Source organism: Culex quinquefasciatus, chromosome 3 (genome assembly GCF_015732765.1).
Source record: "Culex quinquefasciatus strain JHB chromosome 3, VPISU_Cqui_1.0_pri_paternal, whole genome shotgun sequence".
Classification (NCBI taxonomy): Eukaryota; Metazoa; Arthropoda; class Insecta; order Diptera; family Culicidae; genus Culex; species Culex quinquefasciatus.
This window is the reverse complement of record NC_051863.1, coordinates 68,016,818-68,041,778: the sequence shown is the minus strand read 5'-3', so window position 1 is coordinate 68,041,778 and position 24,961 is coordinate 68,016,818. Positions and strand designations below refer to the sequence as shown.

At 46.7% G+C, this 24,961-nt stretch overlaps 1 protein-coding gene across 1 annotated transcript; it reads right to left on the bottom strand.

Moving 5' to 3' along the window:
* Nucleotides 1-1,135: 1,135 nt before the first annotated feature.
* LOC6046900 lies at nt 1,136-20,084 on the bottom strand. Its single transcript, XM_038265425.1, has 9 exons — nt 20,036-20,084; nt 10,533-10,981; nt 8,855-10,468; nt 5,577-7,847; nt 5,391-5,516; nt 5,201-5,322; nt 2,531-2,627; nt 2,301-2,473; nt 1,136-2,235 (listed from the first exon to the last, which is right to left on the bottom strand). Exons 2-9 carry the CDS (start codon nt 10,803-10,805, stop codon nt 2,058-2,060), a joined length of 4,854 nt encoding a protein of 1,617 aa, XP_038121353.1. The 5' UTR covers nt 10,806-10,981; nt 20,036-20,084; the 3' UTR covers nt 1,136-2,057.
* Nucleotides 20,085-24,961: the final 4,877 nt, after the last annotated feature.

Here is a 24,961-nt window from a genome sequence, read left to right as displayed (position 1 = left end):
CTTCCCAAACGCGGACGTGAACTTTAAGTACCTAGAATGAATCATCGAACTTAGAATTTACAAAGCTTTCGAGTTACGGACAACCAGCTATTTTTAACTAAACATGAAGACTTCAAAGTCGTCTATTGCATTCCATTTCTCTTCTAAGATACGCTTTGTCACGAATGTTTGGTTCAGCGTTGATGTAGAAATGCCGCCTGATGAGATGCGATGTACTTTGTCTTATAGCGCGTTATGTTCCAGAAAACCTGGTCCTAAAATCTGCATTAGATCGGCTTTGTAATCTGATTTTTGCATCCCTTTATCAGGCGATCGATGGATTTGCTCAGTGATACTCTTCGGTTATGCTTCACTTCCACCAAGTCCTTTAGCGATATACTGTAGAAGGCCATCGTGATTTTGACACCCATAATGACAAAACGGTCATCTCCTTAATTCCACTTCTCCTCCAGCATACTTTTTGTCACGAATGTGTTTTTCAGCTCGTTGATCACCCTTGTAGAAATGCTGCTTGATGATGCAAAGAGGCATAAATCTTGTAGCATGTATCTCCTGTAATCTACTACCAATATTTTCCGGTAATCATCCTCACTTTTTGCACGGGCTTCCGAGTTCAAAAATACTATTTTCGTTTCTTTTCGTTTACCTCGTCCCACAACTGCAGGTAAGATAAGCTCTGCATTCTTTATCAGGCGATCGATGGTTTCGCTTCTTAGTTGGAGAGAAGGCCCACGAACGTCAAGTTTTAGATGTTCTTTCAGAATTTAATACTATTCAGTGTTGTTTTTTGGACGTTCAATCATTGTTCATTTGTCTTTTTTTGTGCCTTTTGTTCATCATTGTTTGATTTTTCTGTTGTTTGATAGTTCGTCGATGCTATTGTGGGTTCATTTTTTTCCGCCAGGCTCCAACACTTTCCAGATCGTCCTCCACCACGTTCAAGGGTTCATCCACTTGAGAACTACCCTGGATGTTTCCATTCTGTTAACTACTGGCCTACTGTGATTTCAACCAGTCTCGAAGAACTCCGTCGAACTGTTATTACCCACTTGCTGCCAAAATACGCCTTCTTCACCACTGCACAAGATTTCATTCACAAAGGGCCAATTTCTTTCACAGTAAGAGTCCAGTTCGCTTCCAATAGGTGTCGCCGGCACGGCGACCTTTATTGCCCCACTTTTTACGGGTGACGCTGCTTTTATACACAGTAACTTCAGCGAGAAAGAGCTAGAGAGAGGGGGAGATGATGATTAGTTCAGCAAGTCTACCAAACTCAACTCCCTTTATACCGTACGGCCGACGACTGCGTCAGAAATCACACGCAGTTGGGTACTGGCTAGTAGTGTGGGGTTCTTGTATTTTGTTTTGTTTTGTAACCTTATTGATTATTGTGCTAAACGAAAGTCTCTAACTCGCAACCTAAGCCGGGCCGTTTCTTCGAAACAGTCACCATTTTCTTTGGACTAAACAAGGAAATTCAGTTTAAATTTCTGCTACACAAAACCTAACTCGCGATTAGTAATGGGGGCTTTCAGTTAGATTAAAGTACCAAAATTGGAGGAAATCATTACGCACGATACTATGTTTCCAATTCCACTATTTGTGTGTGTTTTGTGTTGAGGGTAAATTACAATCATATGGGATACAATTTTGTCAGTAACTTCACAAACTATTTACACTGCTCTAGCGTGCTCTAGTGTGGCAGCTATCTTCCGGTAAGATAGAACACAATAAATACATCTCTATTCGGAGCTAGTTCCGCTCCAGTACACGATCATAGTATATCATTTTGTGTGTTTGTATTTTTGTATTGATAAATATGATGTGTAGCACAGCTTGCTACACACTACTCTAGTGAGATAAATCTGTGTGTAATTCCCTTCAGCTCTCCCCTTTTAAACACTATTTGTGGTATAAATATTTTTTGATTCCTTTCTCACGCTGACCGTGCGCTGCACTGACCCTCCTCCCCCCGCCAATGTACAGCAACAGCCAAGACTTACCCCTGTAGAGCGACCAGACCAGCTAGGCTTGCTTGCTTCCTCGATCCCACAAATTTAGCGTCGCTTCAGCAGGTTCGACAGCGTCCGGATGTGCTTCATCAGCTCAGACTCCATGTTGAACACCTCGCCGTCAATCAACTCCTTCAGCGCACTCAGCTTCGGCATGTGGTTGATGTCCTTGATGTTGAGCAACTTCTGGAACACCTCCGTCCAGACGTGCTTCTTCAAGTACCTGCAAGAGTTGCGATCACAACAGTTCAAAAACAGTTCTTCAACTCAACTTATTCCACCCCTTACCTCGGCAGCTTCTGCTTGATGTCCCAGTCCTGGTCGTACTTCTTCGTCAGCTGCATGTACTCGCCAAACAGCATCACGTGGATGGTGCCGGCCACGCAGAACAGATCCGTCTGGAAGGACCACGGGCGGCCCTCCTGCATCTCGATGCACGTGAAGCCGTCCGTTTGGATGACCTGCAAAACGCCACTTGATTAGTTCAAGCTCACATAAACCAACGAATCGACACCTACCTTCTTGAACTGGCGCTTCTTTTCGAAGAAATTCATATCGATGGCACAACCGAAATCAATCAGCCGAAGCGTTGGGATGTCCGACTCTACCGTGGGGCTGGAAAGGAAGAAAACACGTAAGAGGTTGACTTGAAGTTTCATTTTGAACTGTAGAAGAATTCGGAGTCATGCGTGCATGTCGATACAAGACGATACAAGACGATCAACCACAGAGTTACCACTGCCACTTGATTTTTCATTCAGCTTTATGGTACATCGCATCGCATTTATTCACCAGCTAAGCCTTAGCTACTTTCACTAAAGTTTATCCTGTTCTCGACGATTCCCTCTCTTGTCTCAGCATTCAACAGCTGCTGAAAGTGCTCTGAAAGTTGGCCGCTGTCTCATCTATCAACAGTGGGGATGCAGGTTTTGGTCGGATATATCCGTTATCCGGATAAGTGAAACGGATCCACGGATATCCGGATAGTTATCCGTAGATATTCGCTATCCGGATATTTTTTCACGAAAACCAAAACAGAAACATTGGTATACACGAAATTATTTTATTTGCGCCTGATTATGATTACGAATGTTTTCCGGTAAGCGGGAAGATGACTAGATAGGGAATAAATGATAATGATCGTGTCCACCGGCGATAGCTGATTGAGGATTGGTGTCTCCCTAATCTGTCTCCTACAAAAACTCCATCACCGTAGCAGATCTCTCCTCATTGATATTTTTTCAGCCCATTTGTTCCTACTGATGAATGTTTAAATGAACTGACTATATTCGACACCGGTTTTAACATTCCCGCACAATCTTCTTGATTAAATCCTGCGTTGATTGTCCGTTGCATTGGACATGGACATGTTTTTATCATTGTCATACGCGATCCTGCACCAACGTTCTCGTCTAATGTCCAGTTGTTAATAACATTAAGAAGCACGAATTGCAAACTATCAGCCGTGTGTCGCTTAGGACAAACTTATGTTGCCAAAGTGATTGATTTGACTGAACAGTCCTTTTCCGTATAAGAAGCTGAAGCCGTCACATATCTTTCAGTTGTTAATGAAGTCCATGCATCTGTTATCCATGGCATTTCTCCAATGTCTCCAAAACTCGTCTCAACTTTCGTTTTGACGTCAGTGTAGAGAGCCTTCAGTCGCTGATCAATAGTTCTCCTGTCTGGAATTGTGTACCTTACCTAGGCTCCAGAATCTCTAACAAAGCTCTAAATCCAGAAGCGTCTACAACTGGGATTGGCTGCAAGTCCGACATTATCATTTCATAGATGCCTCTTGTTGTTTGCTGCTTTAAATCTTTCCTAACTGTTTATAATTGTGTCTGTCGGTGTGGATCAATCGGACCGCGTACTCTACTCATTATCTAGGGGTTACCGGGATTATTTTTTAGTTGAAATTCAGGTATCCGGTGATCCAGATAACGGTTATTCGCACGGATGATAATCAGAAATTGCGGATAACCGCATCCCAGTCACCAGAATATGACATAGGGAAAGGTGTGGTTATCCTTCGAACATTGTTGACAGTTGGGTAAATCTTTAACTGATGGATCGCATTGTACTGTGCTTTGTGCTTGTGAATGTTTCTTTCGATGTATTTCTGTTCTTTTCGACGGTAGATTCGTTTCTTCCCTTTATTCAGCTAGTTTTATCGAGCACAGTTTTGTAGTAAGGAAGATCTGTGAGCAGACATCTTTGAATAATTCTTCGTTCGTGTTTGAGAGTGTCCTGTAATCTTACTCCAACACCGTGTACGCCCATCTGTATCTTTCTTATCTTGTCTCAAGGCGCTCTTACAAATCCTATGTAGAGTCTTTTATAACTCAGATTGCAGCAATTTTCCATCCATTAGGGTATTGTTCTGAGTTCTGCGTACACTTCTTTTTCCAGTTCTGCAATCTGAGATCGTCAGCTCCTCTAGTGTCATGCTTGTGGATATCCCTTCCGCATGCCATGGCTTCTGTCAAGTATGCTGGTGCCATCCTTTCCTTAACACGAAAAACAAGATCAATACACTGCTTCCACTTTGACAGTAGTTGATTCAGCGCCGATTCACAGGCGTGATGTTTTCGAAAACCACATTGTTCCTTCAGCAGTACGCCAGTATGATCAATGGACGCCGTCAGTTGTTCCTTCACAAGTAGGTATCTCCACAACCTTCTCGTACAGTATTCGAATCACTAACGTCCTCTTCCGTGCGTCAGAGAATTCACCTCGAAACTGCGACTTGTTCACGATATTCAGCAGAACTACTGCAATCACGTCCAAAGCATCCATAAGAACTCGATTCGTAACGACTTCCGTAGCCCTTCTTGTGGAAGGCTCCCAACAGCTCGTTTAGGTTACCCGTGGGCATGTTCTCGTTAATTCGACACGGTTTGGTATACTGGTATGACCGGATGTCCAAAGATTCGCTATCCGGGTGTCAGAAGGTGAATTCTCTGGACCTTGTAGCCTTTTTTAGTCTTTCATAGATTGGTGATTGCTTCGGTATTCCATCTAACCAAGACAGCGCTACCAAGTTTCGTGGATGGAATGCCACCTTGAAGCTACCGAATCCCAAGGTTCTTTGAAACTCCACCGCAGCTCCATATTTCGTTTTCAACTGACGAGTTCGTTGATATGTTAAGTTGTAGCTAAGCTATAAATGATCAAGTTATACTCACATTTGCATCAGCAAAAAGTTGTCCGGCTTGATGTCGGCGTGGATGATGTTGCAGCCATGCAAATGTTCGACGATCGACAGGATTTGGCTGCTAAAGTGCATCACCAGAGACTCGTGCATAACCTAAAAACAGACAGACAGAACGGGTTAAAACCTGCAACCTGCGGGCAAGCCAATCACATAGCACTTACCTTGGTGGTCGCCGTACGTATCTTATTGTTTATGTCCAGCAGCGAACCATACTGGGAAAATTCCGACACCAGAACGCTCGCGTTCGGTGCAATCACAGCCGAGCAGATGTCCATGAAGCCGGGCAACTAAAATCAACAAGCAAACTTGAATAAATGAACAATTTTTCAAACAAAGAAAGACCTTACAATGTCCGGGTTCTTGATCCGCTTGCGCACCTCCGTGCAGATATACAGCTCCCACGTGTTGGCCGGTTTCTGGTACTTGATGGCCACAACCGCCCCGGTGCCGGTGTTGAGCGCCCGGAACACCGAACCGTACGAGCCCCGGCCGACCTCCTTTTCGACGTTGTACGTGCGCCCAGCGAGCGAGCACATCTGCGACTTGATCATCTTGGGCAGGTTGTTGTTCGTCACCTTGTAGTCGTCGGTGTTCTCGCGCGACGGGAAGTCGATCTTGGTGAGGAACGCCTTGCACAGCTCGCTGCTGAACGGATCGAGGAACGGTTTCGCGAGGTGCGTCTCGATGATCGCGAGCGCCTTTTCCTTGCGGCGCCGCTTCGCTTCCTCGTCGTGCTCCGTCTGGAAGTAGCTGTTCTCCACCACGGTCGAGCTCATCGAGTCCTCGTTCTGGCCGAGCGAAAGGTTCGACTCGTGCTTCTTCAGGTACCGGAACGAACCGATCGGGGTCGACGTCTTGGAGATGCCGCCGGACGTCTGCGTGTGCCGCATCGGAGTCGAGCAGGAGCTTCCGCCAAAGTTGAACGCCCCATTGCTGTTGTCACCCGCGAACGAGATGTTGCTGAACGACGTGTTGAACTCCGAGTTGGACTGGTACGAGGAATCGTTCTCCTCCAGATCTTCGTCGTCGTCCTCGTCGGAATCATCATACTCGTCCTCGTCCGAGTCCAGGTACTCATCGTCAAAGACTTCCCCTTCCTCGATGTAGCGCACTTTCTTCTTGGGCTTCTTCTTCGTACCTCCAACGGACGACGCGTACGATTGGGACGAATCTTCCGGATCACCCGACAGCGACAGCAGCAGATTAGCATCCGTCCGATTCGCAGGCACGACCGTCGCATCCGGATCGTACTTCTTACCGGCGCCACTCTTGGCCACACCTTTGGAACTCTTTTTAGAACTGTTTTTGCTCTTCTCCTTCGACACACCGCCGGAAACGCCCTGCGGCGGCGGCGGTGGCGCCCGGGACACCGGCGTCGACGGAGTGCCCGGTAGCACCTTTTTAAGCTTCTTGCTGGCGTCGTTCGCCGAGGAAGCGGCGGCTGCCGGTGGCAAGAGCGAACCGCCGGACGGGGCCGCTCCGGGAACGGGACTCGGCGCCGAGTAGGTCGTCTTCTCCTTCTTGAACTTGATCGTAATGGTCTTGTTCTTGCTGGCACCGTTCTCGCTCGACGTCGAGAAGCGAATGGTGGACGCTTCGATCTGTTCCTCAAAGTCATCGCAGTTGCTAAACCGACTGCTGGCGGAAGCGCGGGCCGCCGGCGGAGGTTTCGCCTGTGTGGGCGGGGGTTGGGGCTGCTGCTGTTGCGGTTGTGGAGGTTTCTGCATTTGCTGGGGTTGCTGAGGCACCGAAGTGGTCCGCTGCAGGTGTTGAGACGGGGCGGCGCTGGTCGTTGGTACTGCAACGGGTACCGGGGCGGGTTGGGCGTACGGTTGGGGAGGTCGCTGCATGGGTCGGCCAGGCATCGCCGGTTGACCGGGTGGTTGATGATGGTATGGGGGTTGTTGTTGTTGTTGCTGCTGCGGTTGCTGAACCGGAGTCTGAGGCCTCGGGGCAGGATGGGGAGCGTAGCTTTGGGGTGGCACCGCCGGTTGCTGCTGGCCAGGATGGTGGTGCATGTGCTGCGGAGAGTAATGATGCGGGGAGGGCGTCTGAACGGGTGAATGATGCACCGGAGGTTGACCGTAACCTTGGTGGCTGTAGCTATTGGCACCATAGTGTTGTTGTTGTTGCTGCTGCTGCTGTTGACCATGGTATGGCGAGTGCTGCTGGAAGGGCTGTTGGACAGAGTGCTGTGCATGTGGTCCAGCCTGTTGCTGATGAACCGGGGCCGGAGGCTGGTATTGGTTCGATTGTTGCTGCTGTTGTTGTTGTTGCTGTCCGTACGGTGGTCTGTAATGGCCTCCGTAGTTGTTGTGCATCGACGGATGTTGTACGGGATGAGCGGCGGCAGGTGAATGTTGAACAGGTTGAACTGGCGGATGCTGGATCGGTTGGTGATGTTGCTGCTGCTGCTGCTGTTGCGTTTGCTGTGGGTGTTGTTGCTGGTGATAATAATGGTTTGCTGGCGGTTGTGCGGGAGGTGCTTGTTGGACTGGGGCAGTCGCTACCGGAGCAGGTCGCGGTGTCGGTTGCTGGTACTGCTGATGAACCTGTTGCTGCGGTGGTGGATGATGCGACTGCTGCTGTTGTTGATGTTGATATGGCATGTGCTGATACTAAAGAAAGGGTAAAGGAGAAATTTAGAATTAATCAACTAAATCACAGTTTGGTTTGCCTTTTGACGTCGAAAAACTTCGCTGCCTAACCGTTGTAGATGTACTTCATCGTCAGCTCACTGAAGGCTTGAAATTGCTCTGCCTAGTTCATCAGCTTATCCTGGTAGCGTAAGACCCTCCACAATCAGGAGGGAGAACTGTATTGACTGAAGGAACCGCTCCACCACCAGCTGTTGTAGCGGTCGAGCTCTTCAGAGGTTGGCTCTTTCTTTTTTGTTGTGTCTGTTTCTCGAGGTACTTTTTCCGCGCGGTACAGCTACGGAAATTTGCCGTGTGGTTTCCACCACAGTTCGCGCATTGTGCTGCTGGGCGTTTTCCTTCAGCTGGTCTTTCTGCGGAGATATGCACTTTTCGGTGAAATGGGTCTCACCGCACTTTACGCACAGGGTGGGAAATTGCATTTTCTGGATTTTTTAACAGCGGTGGCATTGGGCTGCGTCGGTCGGATTCTTCGTGTAGAATAGTTTCGTCACAAAAAAGGCCGTCCAGTGTTTTAATCTGCCGAAGGACCTAGATTTTGATGAACTCACGTTCGATGTATAGACGGTACAAGGTGAACGAACCTGTCACGGTTGTCGATCTCGAAAGCACCTTTAACGCCCGCCAGGTGTTTCTCCAGATAGAAGATCGGAAGGTCTGGATATCCCTGAAGGAAGATCCACATTGGGACATTCTCTGCAGGGTCAAATGTGAAAAACTTAGTTTCGCAACTTCAACTTCTTCACTCCCATGTCGACATTAACTTGCGCAGATGTTTTGCTAGTTTTCAGACAATATTCGAGGACTTCAAGCAACATCGTCTACCAACGTCGTCAGCATTGTTGCTGTAACTTTCGGTGTTGTTTTCTTCTCCACTCAGCATCTCACTTGGTCTTCGACGGTATTTGACGCTTCGATTCTTGTACTCCCTGCAAAGAAACAAGACCAAGACAAAACCTCAAACCTACCTGATTAGCTTGCTGATAGCCCCGCTGCTGCTGCGGAATCATCTGTTGCTGCTGATGATGGCCATAGCCGGCTTGCTGTGCCTGCTGCTGTGCTTGCTGTTGTGCCGCCGCGGCCGCCTGCTGGGCCTGCTGCTGCTGATACTGCAGCTGCATCTGCCTCTGCCGTTCCTGTCGTTGACGTTCCACTTCCAACTGTTGCTGCTTCTGCTTGGCTTGCTCTTCCAGCTCCTCCTTCCGGCGGTACCACTTGCGGGCCCGAATCTCCTCCGGTGAAAACTCCAGCGTGGGCTGTCCGGTGTGCAGATCCGGGTAGACGTGCCCTTTCGGGTAGCGACAGACCCGGTTCGGGTCGTACGGTTCCTCTAGACACAGGGGGACGTCCCACCGCTCGTGGTTGGAGCGTGCCTCACGGGCGAACCCCACCGGTAGCCGGGTGGCGGATGGTTCCGGATCGGGGACCTTTTCCTCCTCGGGCGGGGCCGGATCTTCGACGCCGAGCGAGTACCCGGTCAGGTTCGGGTCGTCGTACACGTAGTTCAGCGAGGACGATATCACGTACGCCGAGTTGTTCAGGTTGCACTCGATCAGACTGTCGTTCTCCATCGTCAGACCGTAGTTCTCGATGATGACCGACTTGTGGATGGGTTGTGGGGCGGGTGCGGGCTGGGGCTTCGGAGGTTCCGGTTGCGGCTGGGGCGTCGCGACTACGGGCTGCACTTGGATCGCCGGTTGTTGGGGACGAACTTGGGGCGGCGGTGGTGGCATGGCTTGGGCCGCGGGTGTGGGGTTCTGGGTGGCCACGACCGGTGCCTGATGTTGGGCCTGCATCTGATGGTGTGGTTGTTGGGGTTGTGGCTGAACTTGGCGTTGCACCGGGTGTTGCGACTGGTGCATCTGCTGCTGCTGCTGCTGGACAGGAACTTGGACTTGCTGTTGAACCATGGTCTGCTGGGTCTGCTGCGGGTAGTGGTGCTGCTGACTGCTGTTCTGGTAGTACGCAGCGTTCTGCTTGTCCTGCTGATAGTAGTGCTCGGTAGTAGGGTTGGCAGGAGCAGGACTGGCAACGGGAGCTGCAGCTTGAACCGTAGATTGCTGCGCTACTTGCTGCTGATTCTGGTAGTAGTTCTGCTGATTGTAGTGAGATTGTGGCTGCGGTTGCGGCTGTGGTTGCGACTGATGTTGTTGTGGTTGTGCCTGTGCAATTTGCGCAGCTTGCGGTTGTGGTTGCGGCTGCTGCTGTTGAGTCTGCTGTTGAGCCGGCTGTGGATAGTACTCCCCAGAATCAGACTTTAGCTTTTTCTGCGGTGGACTCAGCGAGGTAATCTGCTGCCGCTGCTCGACCAGCGTGTTGGCCGAACGCTTCTTCGATGAAGCGTCGTTGTACAGCATCCGCTGAGCGATCGACAGCCGGAACTTGTTCTGTGCCTCCTGCAGCTCCTCCATCGGTTGAGCCTTCACCTGGATGCCCAGATTGAAGATCGATTCAGCCTGTTTGAACGCGTTCGCCGCGTCGTAGTAGTGCGCCCAACCGATGTAGAAGCAGGCGCACTGTGTTCCGACGTTCTTCTTGTACAGAAACTGATACAAGTTCAGCGGATTGGCTTGCATGTCAATCTGAAAAAAGAACACAACCAATTATCCCATTCATTCTAATAGAACTCATCCTTCAACAACTTACAAACTTCATCCACAGCTTCACCATCCGCACGTCCTGCTTGTAGTTCTCGTAGTTCTCAAAGTTGCTCAAGCACTGCTCCAGAATCTTCCGGAAGCCGCCCTCCTTGTCCAGCATCTTGTGCTGCTCCAGCCAGCAGATAAAGTTGAACCAAATGTCCAACGGGTCGGGCCCTTGGTACGCCCGGATGGCCTCATCCCAGGCGCGCTTGTCCGACTCGTAGCGCGCGAGCACGGCCGGATCCGCAGCCGGCAGTTGCTGCTGGTGCGGATTCATCGAGCTGGTCTCACGCTGACCTCAAAACTCGCGCAAGTAAAAGCGACTGATGTGACACGCGTTGTGAATCCCCCCCGTTGATTCCTGTTGTTGATTTCAGGTGCGATCTCCTAGAGGGCGATGGTTCCAAGAAACGCGAGCACTGCCTTTTTACAGTACGGTTGACATCAGGGGAGCTGTTGGGAAGAAGATGGGATGTGATTATTGGAATGTATCAGTTCTGCTGCAAAATGTTACATTTGCAATTCAGATATTTGGAGAACCATTTTTTAGGTTTTGCTAGCTGAGTGCTATTTAAGGGAAAATAAATAAAATTGTACTTCGAAACAAAGATTTACAAAAAAAATTCAAAATTGTCGGGTGATTACACTGGCGTCAAGAGGGTTGTGGTGTCCGTAGTTCGTCGTGTGTCTTGGGATGGCTGGGAGTTCTCTTGAAGAAACTTGGATGTGGACATCCTCGAATAGGTCACTGCAATCAATGTTGTTCCGCAAGACACAGTCTTCTGTGTTGAAGTGTCTTCTGCTCTATCTTCTGCTGATGGACGGCGTAATACGGCACGTAATACTCCAACACACTGCGAACCAGTGAGAAGTACAGCGTTTTAAAGACCCTCACGTCGGTGAAACCAGCAGCATCTCTTCGATGGAAACCGAGCATAGCGTACGTTTTGGCCACGGAAATGGAGGCGATGCTGGTTCAATTTCATCTTGCAGTCAATCGAGACTCGGCACGATTTTTACTCAGAATCTTGTAGAACGGGATCAGCTGGCACTTTTTCTCGTTCATCTTCATTCCGTTCTGAACGCACCAGCGAAGCAGCCCGTCTTCCTGGAGGGCACGGACGTCGTCAGAACCGCCTATTCGCCGGAAGATTTTGAGGTCGTCGGCGTACAGCAGTTTGCATGGCAGGAGACGGGATCACAGGTCATTGGTGAACAGCACGAAAATCAACCAAGCTCTGTTAGTTTGGCGATAGTTAGCTTGTGGGGGACTCGATCGAAAGCCTTGGCGAAATCGACGTAGACGGCATCAGCTTGTGTTGACGCTTCTCCATCCTCCGGATTATCCAGTTTGTGTAAGCCATCAGATTGGACGCGAGGAGTTAGGGATCGTGCAGCATGAATTTTCGTCAGAAAAATCTTTAAAAAAATCACACTGCATCGATTCTCGACGCTTCGTCGCCAAGTCCACAAGTTGTCAAGTTGAGCTTTGAATACTGGCGCGAGAATGCTGGCGCATATAATTTGTGGCTCGAGATATACTCGTGTTTTAGTATCTTGTCTACCGATGTTTCCTACAGCTTGTAAGGTATCGTAGCTTTTCGTCTTCTTTAGCCCTGTCCATTTGTGCATAACTTTCCAATGTTTATGCATAAACTTTTGTGAAATAGGACATTCATCCGGCTAAAATCAATTTGTTTTCCATGTGCTCCACGCCTAAAGTAGGCATAATTTATTTGTTATCTCGTAATTTTATTTAACATTGGATTCCAATAGGATTGTTTGAGCTTTAAGCTTTTTATCGTTTACATCGTTTTTAAGATTTTCTAATGCTCGCGACGCCAATGGCTTTCTACCTAAGGTACTCGCGATTGAGTGTGTAGTGGTGCGGTTGTAACAATAGACTATCTCTGACTCTGTCACTTTCATAGAAGCTGAATGACAAGCTTCCCTGCACCGTGCGGCACACGCGGTTCACTTGTATCTCGGTTATGCTTTGCGCCTGCTTTGTTCGGTTTACACCCGTACCCGACTCACTCAAGCTTAGGATTGAAAAATCTTTTCGAGCGAGAAGGTATTTTGGTTCATCCTACCAGCGCACCAAGACACGCGTCGGCTCGTCGGTTCGGTTTCGTGTCTGGTACTCTCCCCTGGCATGAACCCAGTGAACCACCGTGAACCAAAATACCAACACACAAATGGGTTCGGGCTCGTCCTAAAACCATAAACCGCAGTGTGCGTTATCACTGGCGCATGGGAAGTTTGCTATGTTTACGTTTGTGATAAACGCATGTTTGATTAAGAATATGTACGTTTAAAAATATTCTTTTGATGAAAATTGCGTTTTTAATTTCTTTTGGAAAACATTTAATTTGTAATACTTTGCATTCATCATAAGATTTTTTTGTATCGTTTCACTTTCCTTTGAGCTGGCATTATAAAAAAAAACAAAGTCGATGTTATGAACTGATAGAAGTTCTACCATTGTTACATTCTTTCGTAAGAAAAGCTCTATCTTACCAACTTGGTCCTAACCATGTCCGCGGCAATTAAATCGTATTTTGTTGTGTTATTTTTGATTGTCGAGCTTAAATATGAACCTTAAAACAACTCCAAATGATTTACAATGTTTAAATTCAAGATGGCGACCAAAATGGCGGCGATGAAATATTGAAAAACAATGCATTCTGCAATTTAATAGGCAATCAAATATTAAAAATCTGACTTAAATGAGGTTAGAATGTAAAATAAAATAAAAACGAAAAAAAAGTTGTTCATAATTCGATTATCCGAAGTCTTACACAAGCCTTCGGATAATCGAGTCTGGACTGTACTGTGAGCTTTATATTTAAAAAGGTCTACAGATAAATAATTTTCCTGATTTCACCAAATTAATCTAATCTAATCAGACCCTAGCGCAGCCAATCTTTTGAAGGGATCCTGGAGAGTGCCTTAGGTTAGATGACGCCTAGCACTCTTCTTGTCATTTATTAACATTTGTAGTGCGCCATTGCATTGAAATGCATTGAAACATCACAAGCGTTAAAGCGGCCAGGCCTACTGCGTAAAGCCGTATCGCAGAGATGACTCGTAATTGGGTTGAGTTTGAGCACTGAGTGTTCGAACAACAACACAACTCTGAATCGACAGGGGAGGAAGAAGCGTGGGGACACACCACCATACGCTCCGATATTTCTAGATGTATTCGTTGGGAGCACCATGCTAAGAAGGTTTGGTACTCCGGGACCCTCTGGAATGGGACATTGTATTTCCACGAATGCCCTGGACACTATTTGCCGTGGTTATAGCACAGAGAACAGATGTATATCATTGAACAAACAGCATTGAAAAACGTGTGTAAAAATTCAAACCAAAATACGTTGAAAAGAGCTAGGGTGTGCACCAACCGCCTAGATAGCGCCACTTCCAAAATCATGATGGCCTACAGTAGCAGAACGTTGGACCACAGAGAACAGATGTATATCATTGAACAAACAGCATTGAAAAACGTGTGTAAAAATTCAAACCAAAATACGTTGAAAAGAGCTAGGGTGTGCACCAACCGCCTAGATAGCGCCACTTCCAAAATCATGATGGCCTACAGTAGCAGAACGTTGCACCATCTAATCACTGCATAAACATTCAAAGAAGGTAACTATTTTAAGTGGTCGCTTGAAACATCATTTTTGAATGAATTTTTTGTTATGTTTTCGTTAGTGTTAATGCATTTTTGCATTATTTTTTGTGAACTAGAATTTTACAGAAGTGAATTTTATATCTAAGCGAGGTTAACATTTGTTTTCTTTCGAAATCTGTTCTCTGTGGTTATAGCGCCACAACTCGCTCTCTGTAACAGTATTCCTAATTCCAGTCCACGCTCACCAAGTCGTCATGGCCTAGTGGTTAGCATTTTTGCTTACCAATCCAAAGGACGGGGGATCAAACCCCGCCTCGAGCGACTTTGATTTTTCGTTCATATATATTCATCATTTCAAATTTATGTGTTCTTAACTTTCTCGTTGGGAGCAGATGGGCATCGAACCCAGAACCATTCGCTTGCAAAGCGAACACCATAACCAGTCAACCACGGCCGCTCCCTAAAGGCAGTAGGTCTTGTAGGTTCGAGTGATAGACAACGAATGATCAAATTTATTTATAGCTCGTAAGTCATAGACTACTATAACTAATTATAATTCTACGGTTGCTTCTCCAACATCCCCCCTCAACCGAGAATTCCAAGAGCCTTCCGTGCTTCAAGAAATTTCGAAACAACTACCGGCTTCGTGAACACGTCCGCCTTCTGCGCCTCCGTTGCAACGTGCTCCAGCTTGATCAGCTTCTCCTCGACATTCTCGCGCACAAAGTGGTGCCGAATATCGATGTGCTTGCTCCGGGGCGAGTAGCCGATCTCCTTCTCCGCCAGCTGCACCGCGCTCATGTTGTCACAGTGGATCGTGACCGGTTGAGCGACACTAAACAGCTCCTTCAGCAGTCCGCGCCACCACAGTGCCTCTTGAGTAGCAGCTGAGACGGCCATGTATTCCGCTTCCATCGTCGACAGCGCCACCGTGGTTTGCTTCCTGCAGCTCCATGAGATCGAACCACCAGCCTCCATGTAGACATAGCCAGTGAACGATCGACGGGTCTCGGGATCGTTTCCCAGTCCGCATCGCTGTATCCGACGAAGCCCTGGTCTCCGTGCTTCGAGTAGGTCAGCTTCATCGTCTTGGTCCCCTTCAGGTACCGCAGCACTCGCTTGGCCGCAATCCAGTGTGCCTTCCTGGGTTGCTGCTGAACTGGCTGACCGCGTTCACCGCGTAGCAGATATCTGGCCGGGTTGATAGCGCCAAATACTGCAGTCCGCCTACCAGTTCACGGAACGGAACTTTCGCCATCTGCTCCCGTTCCTCGACAGTGCTCGGGCACATCTCCTTGGTCAGCTTCTGAGTCGGATCAGCAGGTGTCGAGACGGCATTACAGTCGGCCACGTTGAATCGCTGCAGCAACTCGTTGATGTACTGCTCCTGGTCCAACATCACCTTGCCGTCGCCTCTGGTCACTCGCATGCCAAGAACTTTGCTCGCCATGCCCAAGTCTTTCATCCGGAAACGCGCCATCAGGTCCTTCTTCAGCTTGGTCACCCACTGCTGGTTGTTCGAGAACACCAACAAGTCGTCCACGTAAACAGCTACGATAAGGACCGTGTTACCCTCCAGCTTGAAGTAGACGCACGTGTCGTACGCCGAACGCTTCAACCCAGTTCGCTTCAGCTCGGCATCCAGCTTCTGGTTCCATACCCGGCTGGCTTGTTTCAAACCGTACAGCGCCTTCCGCAGTCTGCAGACTTTCGTGGGGGCACCTGATTCCGTGAATCCTTCCGGCTGCTCCATGTAAATCTCCTCTTCTCCCAGGTCACCCTGCAGGAACGCCGTCACTGCATCCATCTGGTGCACCTTGAGATCCAACTTGGCAGCCAACGACATCAGGTAACGGACGGTAGCGTACCGGACAACAGGTGAGAACGTCTCACTGTAGTCGACGCCCTTGATCTGCGAATAGCCCTTGATCACCAAGCGGGCTTTGTAGCGCTCGACAGATCCATCCGAGTTCGTCTTGAGTTTGTAGACCCATTTGCAGCGTAGAGCTTTCCTCCCCTTCGGCAGATCGGTTAGTTCCCACGTCCGATTCTCCACCAGCGCTCCGAACTCCGCATCCATCGCACGTTTCCACTGGTCGCTGTCGTCTCGAGCAATCGCCTCACGGTACGTGTCAGGCTCGACCATCACCGGGGTGGAACGGTTCTGTCTGGGTTGGGAATCTTGTTCAGGTAGGGTACTGCACACATAATCTTTATACTTGCCTGGGGGCACGTGCTCCCTACCACTGCGCCTTACCAACACTTGTGGGTCCTCTGGTTGTGGAGGGAGCACCAACGGTTCTTCCTCCGCCTCAACCAGCGAATCGGCATCGCCTTCGACCGACTCGTAATCGCTGAAGTCCGACTCGTCTTCTTCGGGCTCAGCTTCCTCTTCAGCAGCTGGACCGACCTCAATCGGAATACTTGGCACGATCAGCTCCATTTCTTCATCTCCGACCTCAGGCTCCGTCAAAGCAACGTCAGTCCCGGTCGACTTCTCGTCCAGAAAGATGACGTCTCGGCTTGTCACAACGGACTTGGTCCTCTGGCTGTAGACCCTGTACGCCTTCGAGTTGTCGCTGTAGCCGACGAAAATGCAAGGTTCCGACTTCTTGTCCCACTTTCGTCGTCGCTCCTTCGGTACGTGCGCCATGCACTTGGTCCCGAACACGCGGAGATGCGACAGATCCGGTCGCTTGCCCGTGAACTTCTCCTCCGGTGTCACCGACAGTCCCTTCGCCGGTGATCGGTTGATCACGTGCGACGCAGTTGCCACTGCTTCCGCCCAAAATCTCTTGTCCAGGCCAGCGTCGAACAGCATGCTTCTCGCTCTCTCGACGTACGTACGGTTGCGTCTCTCAGCCAGACCGTTCTGTTCCGGATTGTACGGAACGGTCTTCTCGTGGTGGATACCAGACTTGCGCAGGAATTCTTCCATCTCGCGGTTCACGTACTCACGACCGTTGTCGGTACGAATCCGCTTGATCCGCTCACCTGTCTGGTTCTCCGCAAACGCTTTGAAGTTTTGAAATGCTTCCAGCACTTCAGTCTTCGACTTCAGAAAGCACACGACGGTCTTGCGGCTAGCATCGTCAATGAAGGTCAGAAAGTAGCGTCTGCCTCCGATCGACTCCGTCTCCATCGGGCCGCACAAGTCCGAGTGGACCAGTTCCAGGACTCGCTCCGCTCTCTGCCCTCGCGCGTTGAACGGTTGACGCTGGTGCTTGCCCTCGATGCACGGTACACACTGCAGCCCGTCCTTCACGTCGAACTGGGCGCCGGTCGTCATCTCTCCTAATCGCTTCATTCCGCTAGCAGAAAGATGTCCCATCCGGCGATGCCACAGCTCGAACTGGTCGTCTGCTTGCACCAGATTCGCACGAGATCGCTTGGTTTCGGTGAGCTTGTAGAGACCGTCCGTCTGTCGACCAATCGCTACCACCGTGTCACTTGCGTCCAGCACCGCACACACGTCCTTCGTGAACTCCACACGAAAACCTTTCTTGCACACTTTACTTACAGAAAGCAGGTTAATCGCCAGGTCAGGAACGCACATCACGTCGGTCATCGTCAGGTCCCGGATTTCTCCATCACAGTCAGCTTCCAGCTTGACGGAACCCTTTGCGACGACGGCCACCTCCGCGTTGTTGGCCACATTGATCTTGGCCGACACACTCGATGGGTTCTCCAGGATTGCTTCGTTCCGGCACATGTGAGTTGTCGCTCCGGAATCGATGATCCAGTCACCACCGGCTCCTGCCGGTGACTCCACCGCGTTGAACGCAGCAAAGAACGAAGTCGCATTCCCCTTGTGGTTACCAGACTTCTCCTTGCTCTTCGCGCTCGTCCCGTTCGTGCACTCCGATGCGTAGTGTCCCAGCCTCTTGCAACGGTAACACTTCACATCGCACTTCTCGACGGGCTTCTTGAACTTCTGCTGCCGCTGCTTGCTGTAGAAAGCGCCCTCGCTCTCGCTCGAGCTCGATCCAGCCTCGACCTTCACCTCCTGCATGATCGTGGCCTTCACCTTCTCCGCCGTCAGCTTGACCCCGGACGACTCCAGTCCGAGAATCATCGGCGCGTACTTCTTGGGCAGACCCTTTAGCAGCAAACTCGACACCCAATCATCGTCGACCTTGAAGCCGACTTCCGCCAGCTGGTTACAGGTCACCATTATCTCGCTGACGTACTCCTGGGTCGACTGGCAGATGATCTCCTCCACCTTCTCAGCTCCCACCAACCGAATCCCGGTCAGTTTTCTCAGGAGACCGATCCTCCGGGTGGAACCGCTGTCCTCGAACGTGTTGCGCAAGATGTCCCAAGCTTCCCTTGCCGTTGCCGCATTCTGGACCATGCCACGTAGGCCCCGGTCCATGCTGAGGCAGATAGTCGCCAGTGCTTGCTCCGAGGTATCCGCGTCCACTTCCGGTTCTCCTTCTACAGGATCCCGTACGGCGCGCCAGGTCCGTTCCTTGATCAGGACCATCTTCGTGGCAAACGCCCAGGAGTTGTAGTTCTCCGAACCACGCAACACCTCCTTCACCGGCAGCGAAACGGAACTTCCGGGTAGCCTTTGACCGCCAGGTTGAACCGCCGCCACGCCTCGTCCAGCGCCAGGAACTCGGACTTCTTCATCGGCCATCGTTTCAGGACAAAACTTCTTCCAATTCTTCAGTTAACTTCTTGAGTGAAAATTTTCTTCTGTTATTTTCTCCAAACAGCCGTTGCTACGGGACTGTCTGGGCCCATAACCTAAAGGCAGTAGGTCTTGTAGGTTCGAGTGATAGACAACGAATGATCAAATTTATTTATAGCTCGTAAGTCATAGACTACTATAACTAATTATAATTCTACGGTTGCTTCTCCAACACTCCCTTTTCCTAATTTCACCAAATTAAGTTTTTTTTTTTTTAATATTTATTGAAAAGATTTCACAAAAGTCCAATTTTTAAACATTGAAAATCGTACGAATAGTTTCCGAGATACCGTTCTAATTAGAAAACAAAAACAATTACAAATGTGATTTTGCTTTCAAAAATATGTTTAATAATTTAAATTTAAAACTTGAAATAGTACTATTTTTTTTAAAGAAAATCTATAAATTCATTACTTCTTTTTGGGCAGTTAAAAAATACATCCAACTTTTTTTTTGCAAATTCGTGAAAGCTTTAAATCAATTAATTAAACTAAATTTTTCTATCATTTCAAACTTTTTAATAGTTAAAACAGATCCCACCAAATAAGTGGACCGAAACCGTCGTCTGACTCATATTTTTTTTCTAATCATTCATACAAATCGCTTACCTAGAAGCGGGTTTCCCACCCCCAGCGCGGAGCCGAGGTTAGAGTGTTGGAAAATGGAAAATCCAAATCAAAACAAAAAACGCCCGATTTCTAGTCAGCTAAATTTTCATGCAAAATCAAAATACCGAGAACTTGCTTTGCCGTCGATTTTAATGATGCAAACATTGCGCACACACACTCACACAGACGCCAAACACACACACACACACAATCCCGTGTCTTCTTCTTCCTTCCTCAAAAGGCAGACGATTCTGGTCCCGTCGTCGTCGTCGTCGTTGAAGAAAAATGAACGCGAAAGTGGGCGAGAGCGAGACGGCTAGACGAATGCACTGTCAGTGCGGCGGCAACACGAACGCACACACACACACTCGTGCACTCTTTTTCCACTGCTGTCAAGATTTTTCCAAACTTTTCAATCGTCAATTTCACCGGTCATTCGCCACCGAAACCCGCTTCCGGCACCCTGGCGCACTTCCGGGACCATTCATGCACACTTTGGGAGTATTTTCACCGGCAAGGGCTGGCCAAAACAGGCCATAATTTTTAAAAATACCCCAGCAACTCACTTTTTCACTTGCGGACTGATGGTGATGCGAGAACGAGACAGCTGCGGGACGATTTTTATGAGCAGAGCAGCTCATTGCGCTAGCTGTCAAAATGCAGGAGTTCGCGGGAGAGTCGGAAAAGGTGGCGCTGCGAGCAGTGAGGTGAACACGTCCGGGCTACACGCTTAAAGTAAAACAACCTAATTCTGGGTTAAGCCATCCCAGATAAGAGATTTTCTCACAGAATTGGTTCTGTAAGAATCCTGCTAGAATGGTTCTAACAGCCCTGTCAGAATTCTGTAAGAATTTTGCAAGAATTTTCTAATAGAAAAATACTGCTCACTGATTCTCAGATAAGAGATTTTCTCACAGAATTGGTTCTGTAGGTGATTGCCAGTGCTCCCCATAGAAATTTGAGCCGACGTTCTCAACGATTTAGTCGGTTTCAGTCTGTTGAATCTACCGACTAATCGGCTGATTGTTTCACCGACTCTTATGGCAGCTTAACACAGGGATCGACCGACTAGTCGGCATACTAAATTGGCCGACTGCAACAGACGAAATCGCTTGATTAATCGATGCATTTAAACAGCGTTGTGGATGAATCCGGCCAGCAGGATCAACCAGAATGAGCCTACTGCCAAGTTCACATGCGCAGGCTCTTGTTGCTCACAATGTGTAGCCCCCCGGAAGTTTTTGTAATAAATCTAAAAAACTAACCTCAAATCTTTTCGCTCCCTCGAACAAAAATTGATGCTCCAAAAAGCTGTAGCAGGAACAAGTGGTGTCATCAAGAGCAATTTGGCCACATGGGCCATCTTTCGGATCATCCAAAAGTTACGTTTGTCCTGAAAATAAATGTTCTACTTTATTTAAAACATACCCAAAATAACTGCTCTCTTGATGAAATAATATTAAAAAAACAAGTTGCCACCAAAATTTTCTCTAAGTCCACTTTGTAAACAATACCAAAACCGATTTAATCAGTCTAGTCGTAGGCCGATTCTGTAGGGACCGATTTAGTCTATCATTTCGTCGGTTTTGAGAACTGTCAAATTTTTATGGGGTTGTTTTGAGATGTCCGTTCTCTAATAAGCTCCAGGCTCTCTAGCCAGTGCCGGGTCGAGGGCGATCCTTCGGTTTTACGTCCGGGACTGCGCCCGGAAGTGGAGGGCTCTCCACCGGCGTGAACACCGGAACTGCTGGACTCTGCTTATCGCCTTCCTTGCCGGCGGTTTCGATTTCGACACCTGCTGGCGCCTCCGGGTGAAGTCCGCACAGCTGCGGTCCGTGGCTTCGTGGCCTCCAGAGCAGTTGGCACGCCGCTTCGGCTCGGCTTCTTGGACTTTGCACTCGTCCGTCTTGGGCGGAACCCCGCAGTTGTTGCGCCTCCCCTTAAGGTGACAGTTCCTAGTTCCATGACCCAGCTGCAACCCAGTCAAATCAATTCGAATTCTGAAACGGAATCTAATTAGATTCGTACACAAATTCTGTTTCAAACGCAACAACCGGTTCGAACACGGAACCGGTTGTTGCGTTTTAAACGGAATTTGTATACGATTCTAATTAGATCCGGTTCAGAATTCGGATTGAGTTAACTGGGAAGCAGTTCCTGCTCTGGGCCACGTTCGTGAACGTGAAATCTCCGCAAGCGCTTGATTTCACTCAGCTGCTTCAGGCTGGTGTACCCCTCGGGGAACGTAACAATGTACGGGGTTTCCTCTGACGAGGCGAACTCTCCCTTCCTCTTGATGGTTGTGCGTATTCCGCGTATTCGGGTGAAGTCGGTGGAAGTCCTCTCACAACGACGCGGAGTTGCCGCTCACTTCGTTTCTCGTGAGTACAGAACTCAAGTGGGCCCGCGCGGTATTAAAACGCTGCTCGGAGATTTACAGCAACTTGATCCCAAACGGAGTCGGCTTGTAACATGCTTGGTTGTGCACGACGACATTACACTCCTAAGATTGGCGTAGCTTGTATTTTTAACCACCAAATGAGGTGGTTTCTTGGCCACTGAAACTAGAGACCCTAAACAGGGAGACTGGTCGAAGTGAATTTGACGTATCCAAACAGACACGAGTTTGACGTATCCAAACGAGCCTTTGCCTTTACGCCCAGCAAAACATGGCAGTGTTGGCAAGCTCAAAACATACGTTGCCAGATTGAATTTCCAAATTCTGGCCAGTCTCCCTGTTTAGGGGGTCTCTAACTGGAACCACTGGTACCGGTGAAACGATACGGTGTTACGATACGATATTCGTCCCCATCGGAGGATTCTTCCACCTCCATCCGTAAGCACTTTGCCCAGCCCTCTGTCACTGCCGCCATGTTTATGAAACCAAAATATTCGATCACGAACATCAAGAAAATAAAGAAAAAAACGAAGTTGTCTACTGTCAGACGCTACAAAAAACCAAAACAACAAAGAATTTAATGATTCCTTAATTTTCCTAAAACTTAACAATTAATGAATAAAACAATTTAAAATTTGAATAACTTCAGAATTTAAGAATCTAAAAAAATCATAATTTCAGAATCAAAGAATTAAAAAGTATAGGAAGTTTGAGTATTCAAGTATTTTTAAGAATTTAAGAATTGAGGAATTTAAGAATTTAAGAGTATAAGAGTTTAAGAGTTTAAGAATTTAAGAATTTAAAAAATTAAGAATTTAAGAATTTATGAATTTTAGAATTTAAGAACTTGAGAATTTGAGAACTAAAGAATTTAAGAATTTAAAAATTGAAGGGTTTAAGAATTTAAGAGTTTAAGAATTGAAGAATTTAAAAATTTAAGAATTAAAGATTAAAGAATTAAAGAATTAAATAATCAAAGAATGAAAGAATTTAAGAATTTATGAATTTAAGACTTTAAGAATTTAAGAATTAAGAAATTTAAGAATTTAAGATTTAAGTGCATCTCCAGCGCTGGGTGCAAACATCGAAGCAAAGCTAATTTGCACCCGATGTCAACCCCATAGCGGTACCTGTCGCGTTATCAAATTTGCTCTCAGTTCTTCGGGATTTCACTTTGCTACCCGGTATTCTGCCTGTTTGCTACCGCATCAAATGGAATTATGCACGGAAAATCGAATCAAGCACGATTTTTTTTTTAATTTAAAAAATTTAAAAAATTTAAAAAAATTAAAAATTTAAAAAAATTTAAAAAATTAAAAAAAATCAAAAAAAATTAACAAATTTAACGAATTTAAAAAATTTAAAAAAATTAAAAAATTTTAAAAATTTTAAAAAATTTAAAAATTTTTAAAATTTTAAAAATTTTAAAGATTTTAAAAATTTTAAAAAAATTTAAAAATTTTAAAAATTTTAAAAATTTTAAAAATTTAAAAAATTAAAGAAATTAAAAAATTTAAAAAAATTTAAAAAAATTAAAAAAATTACAAAAATTAAAAAAATTAAAAAAATTAAAAAATAATAGGAAAAATAAAAAAAATAATTTACATTGGAATTCCACAAAAATTGAAAATATTTTTGACCGAACCCAGACATGCTAAATATGATTTTAAACGCAGGAAAATGCATTTCTAATTGTTATCAGTTGGATGGACTTATAAGGCTGTCTAGTCAGAAATTTACCAACACATTCAAAGTATGTTTACATTACAGCTGGACGTTTGTTTGCATCAGGTTTCCTATCTCTTTCTAGCAAAAGTTTTTTGTCAGGCGACTTCTAGCTGGTTTTTTTTATTGGCCGCCCGATATGTCAGCCAACATACTTCGCAGGGCTATGACAGCTCGAGCTCGATCATTGTTTGCATCAGGACACTGTGACGACAAGTTCGTCATTTTTGGGTTAAATTATATTTTTTTCACTGGGCCTATAAAGCCTTATATTTCCTTTAAAATTTGGAAGTTTTTTGAAAAACATATTTTTTTGCCGCCTGGTTTTTCGAACCGGGGGCGACATAAACTTTGAAAAAAATGTGCAACAGCCTAAAATAATTGAAAAAAATATTATTTTTTTTTAATTTAAATTTTGTAAATGTTCGTTTTCGTTTTCGTTTTACGGAGCAAGGTGGGGGACGCGGCCTCAAGTCAGTCCAAGTCCGGTTTCTTGTGGAAAAAAGGGTAGAAAGCTTTCTAGGCCCAGTGAAAAAAAATATAATTTAACCCAAAAATGACGAACTTCTCGTCACAGTGTCCTGATGCAAACATTGATCGAGCTCGAGCTGTCACTGCCCTGTGAAGTATGTTTTCTGACATATCGGGCGGCCAGTCAAAAAAACCATCTAGAAGTCGCCGGACAAAAAACTTTTGCTAGAAAGAGATAGGAAACCTGATGCAAACAAACGTCCAGCTGTAATGTAAACATACTTTGAATGTATTGGTAAATCTCTGACTAGAAAGCCTTAGTGGCCGAACTAGTATTGCATACCAAATGAACACCACCGGAAGATATAGGGGATCGGGAGGGGGGAGGTGAAAGAAAATTAGTGTTGATGTGAGTAGTAAGAACATGGATGATTTGAGCAGTTACGGTAATCTAAGTTTAACACTGAATAAAGAAAATCTGAAATTGTGATTCAAAGTAAGAAGGCCCGGAATAAATTAAATTATTAGTTAATTAAATAAGAAAATGTAACTAATCGGAGATCTATACAAAAGAAACCTATGATGTATTCCCAATTTAAAGGAAATAAAAAATACTAGAGAAAAAAAGATGAAAACTAACTGCCGACCTGTCACGTCCGTCAATAGTCTTGTCGTACATTACAACTAGAAAAAAAAAATGAAATGTTACACTTCGTTCAAATCAACTAATCATTTAAGTCCAATTATTCATCTACGGAAAACTATCTAACTTTAATCAACAACCTAAACTAAACTGTCTGAAAGTAAATTTAATCTCAAACCCCCGAATGTTTTATTATAACGCCAAATAAGGTAAAGGATCTTGTTTTTAAACCAGTCTTGCCGCTTCCAAAAACCA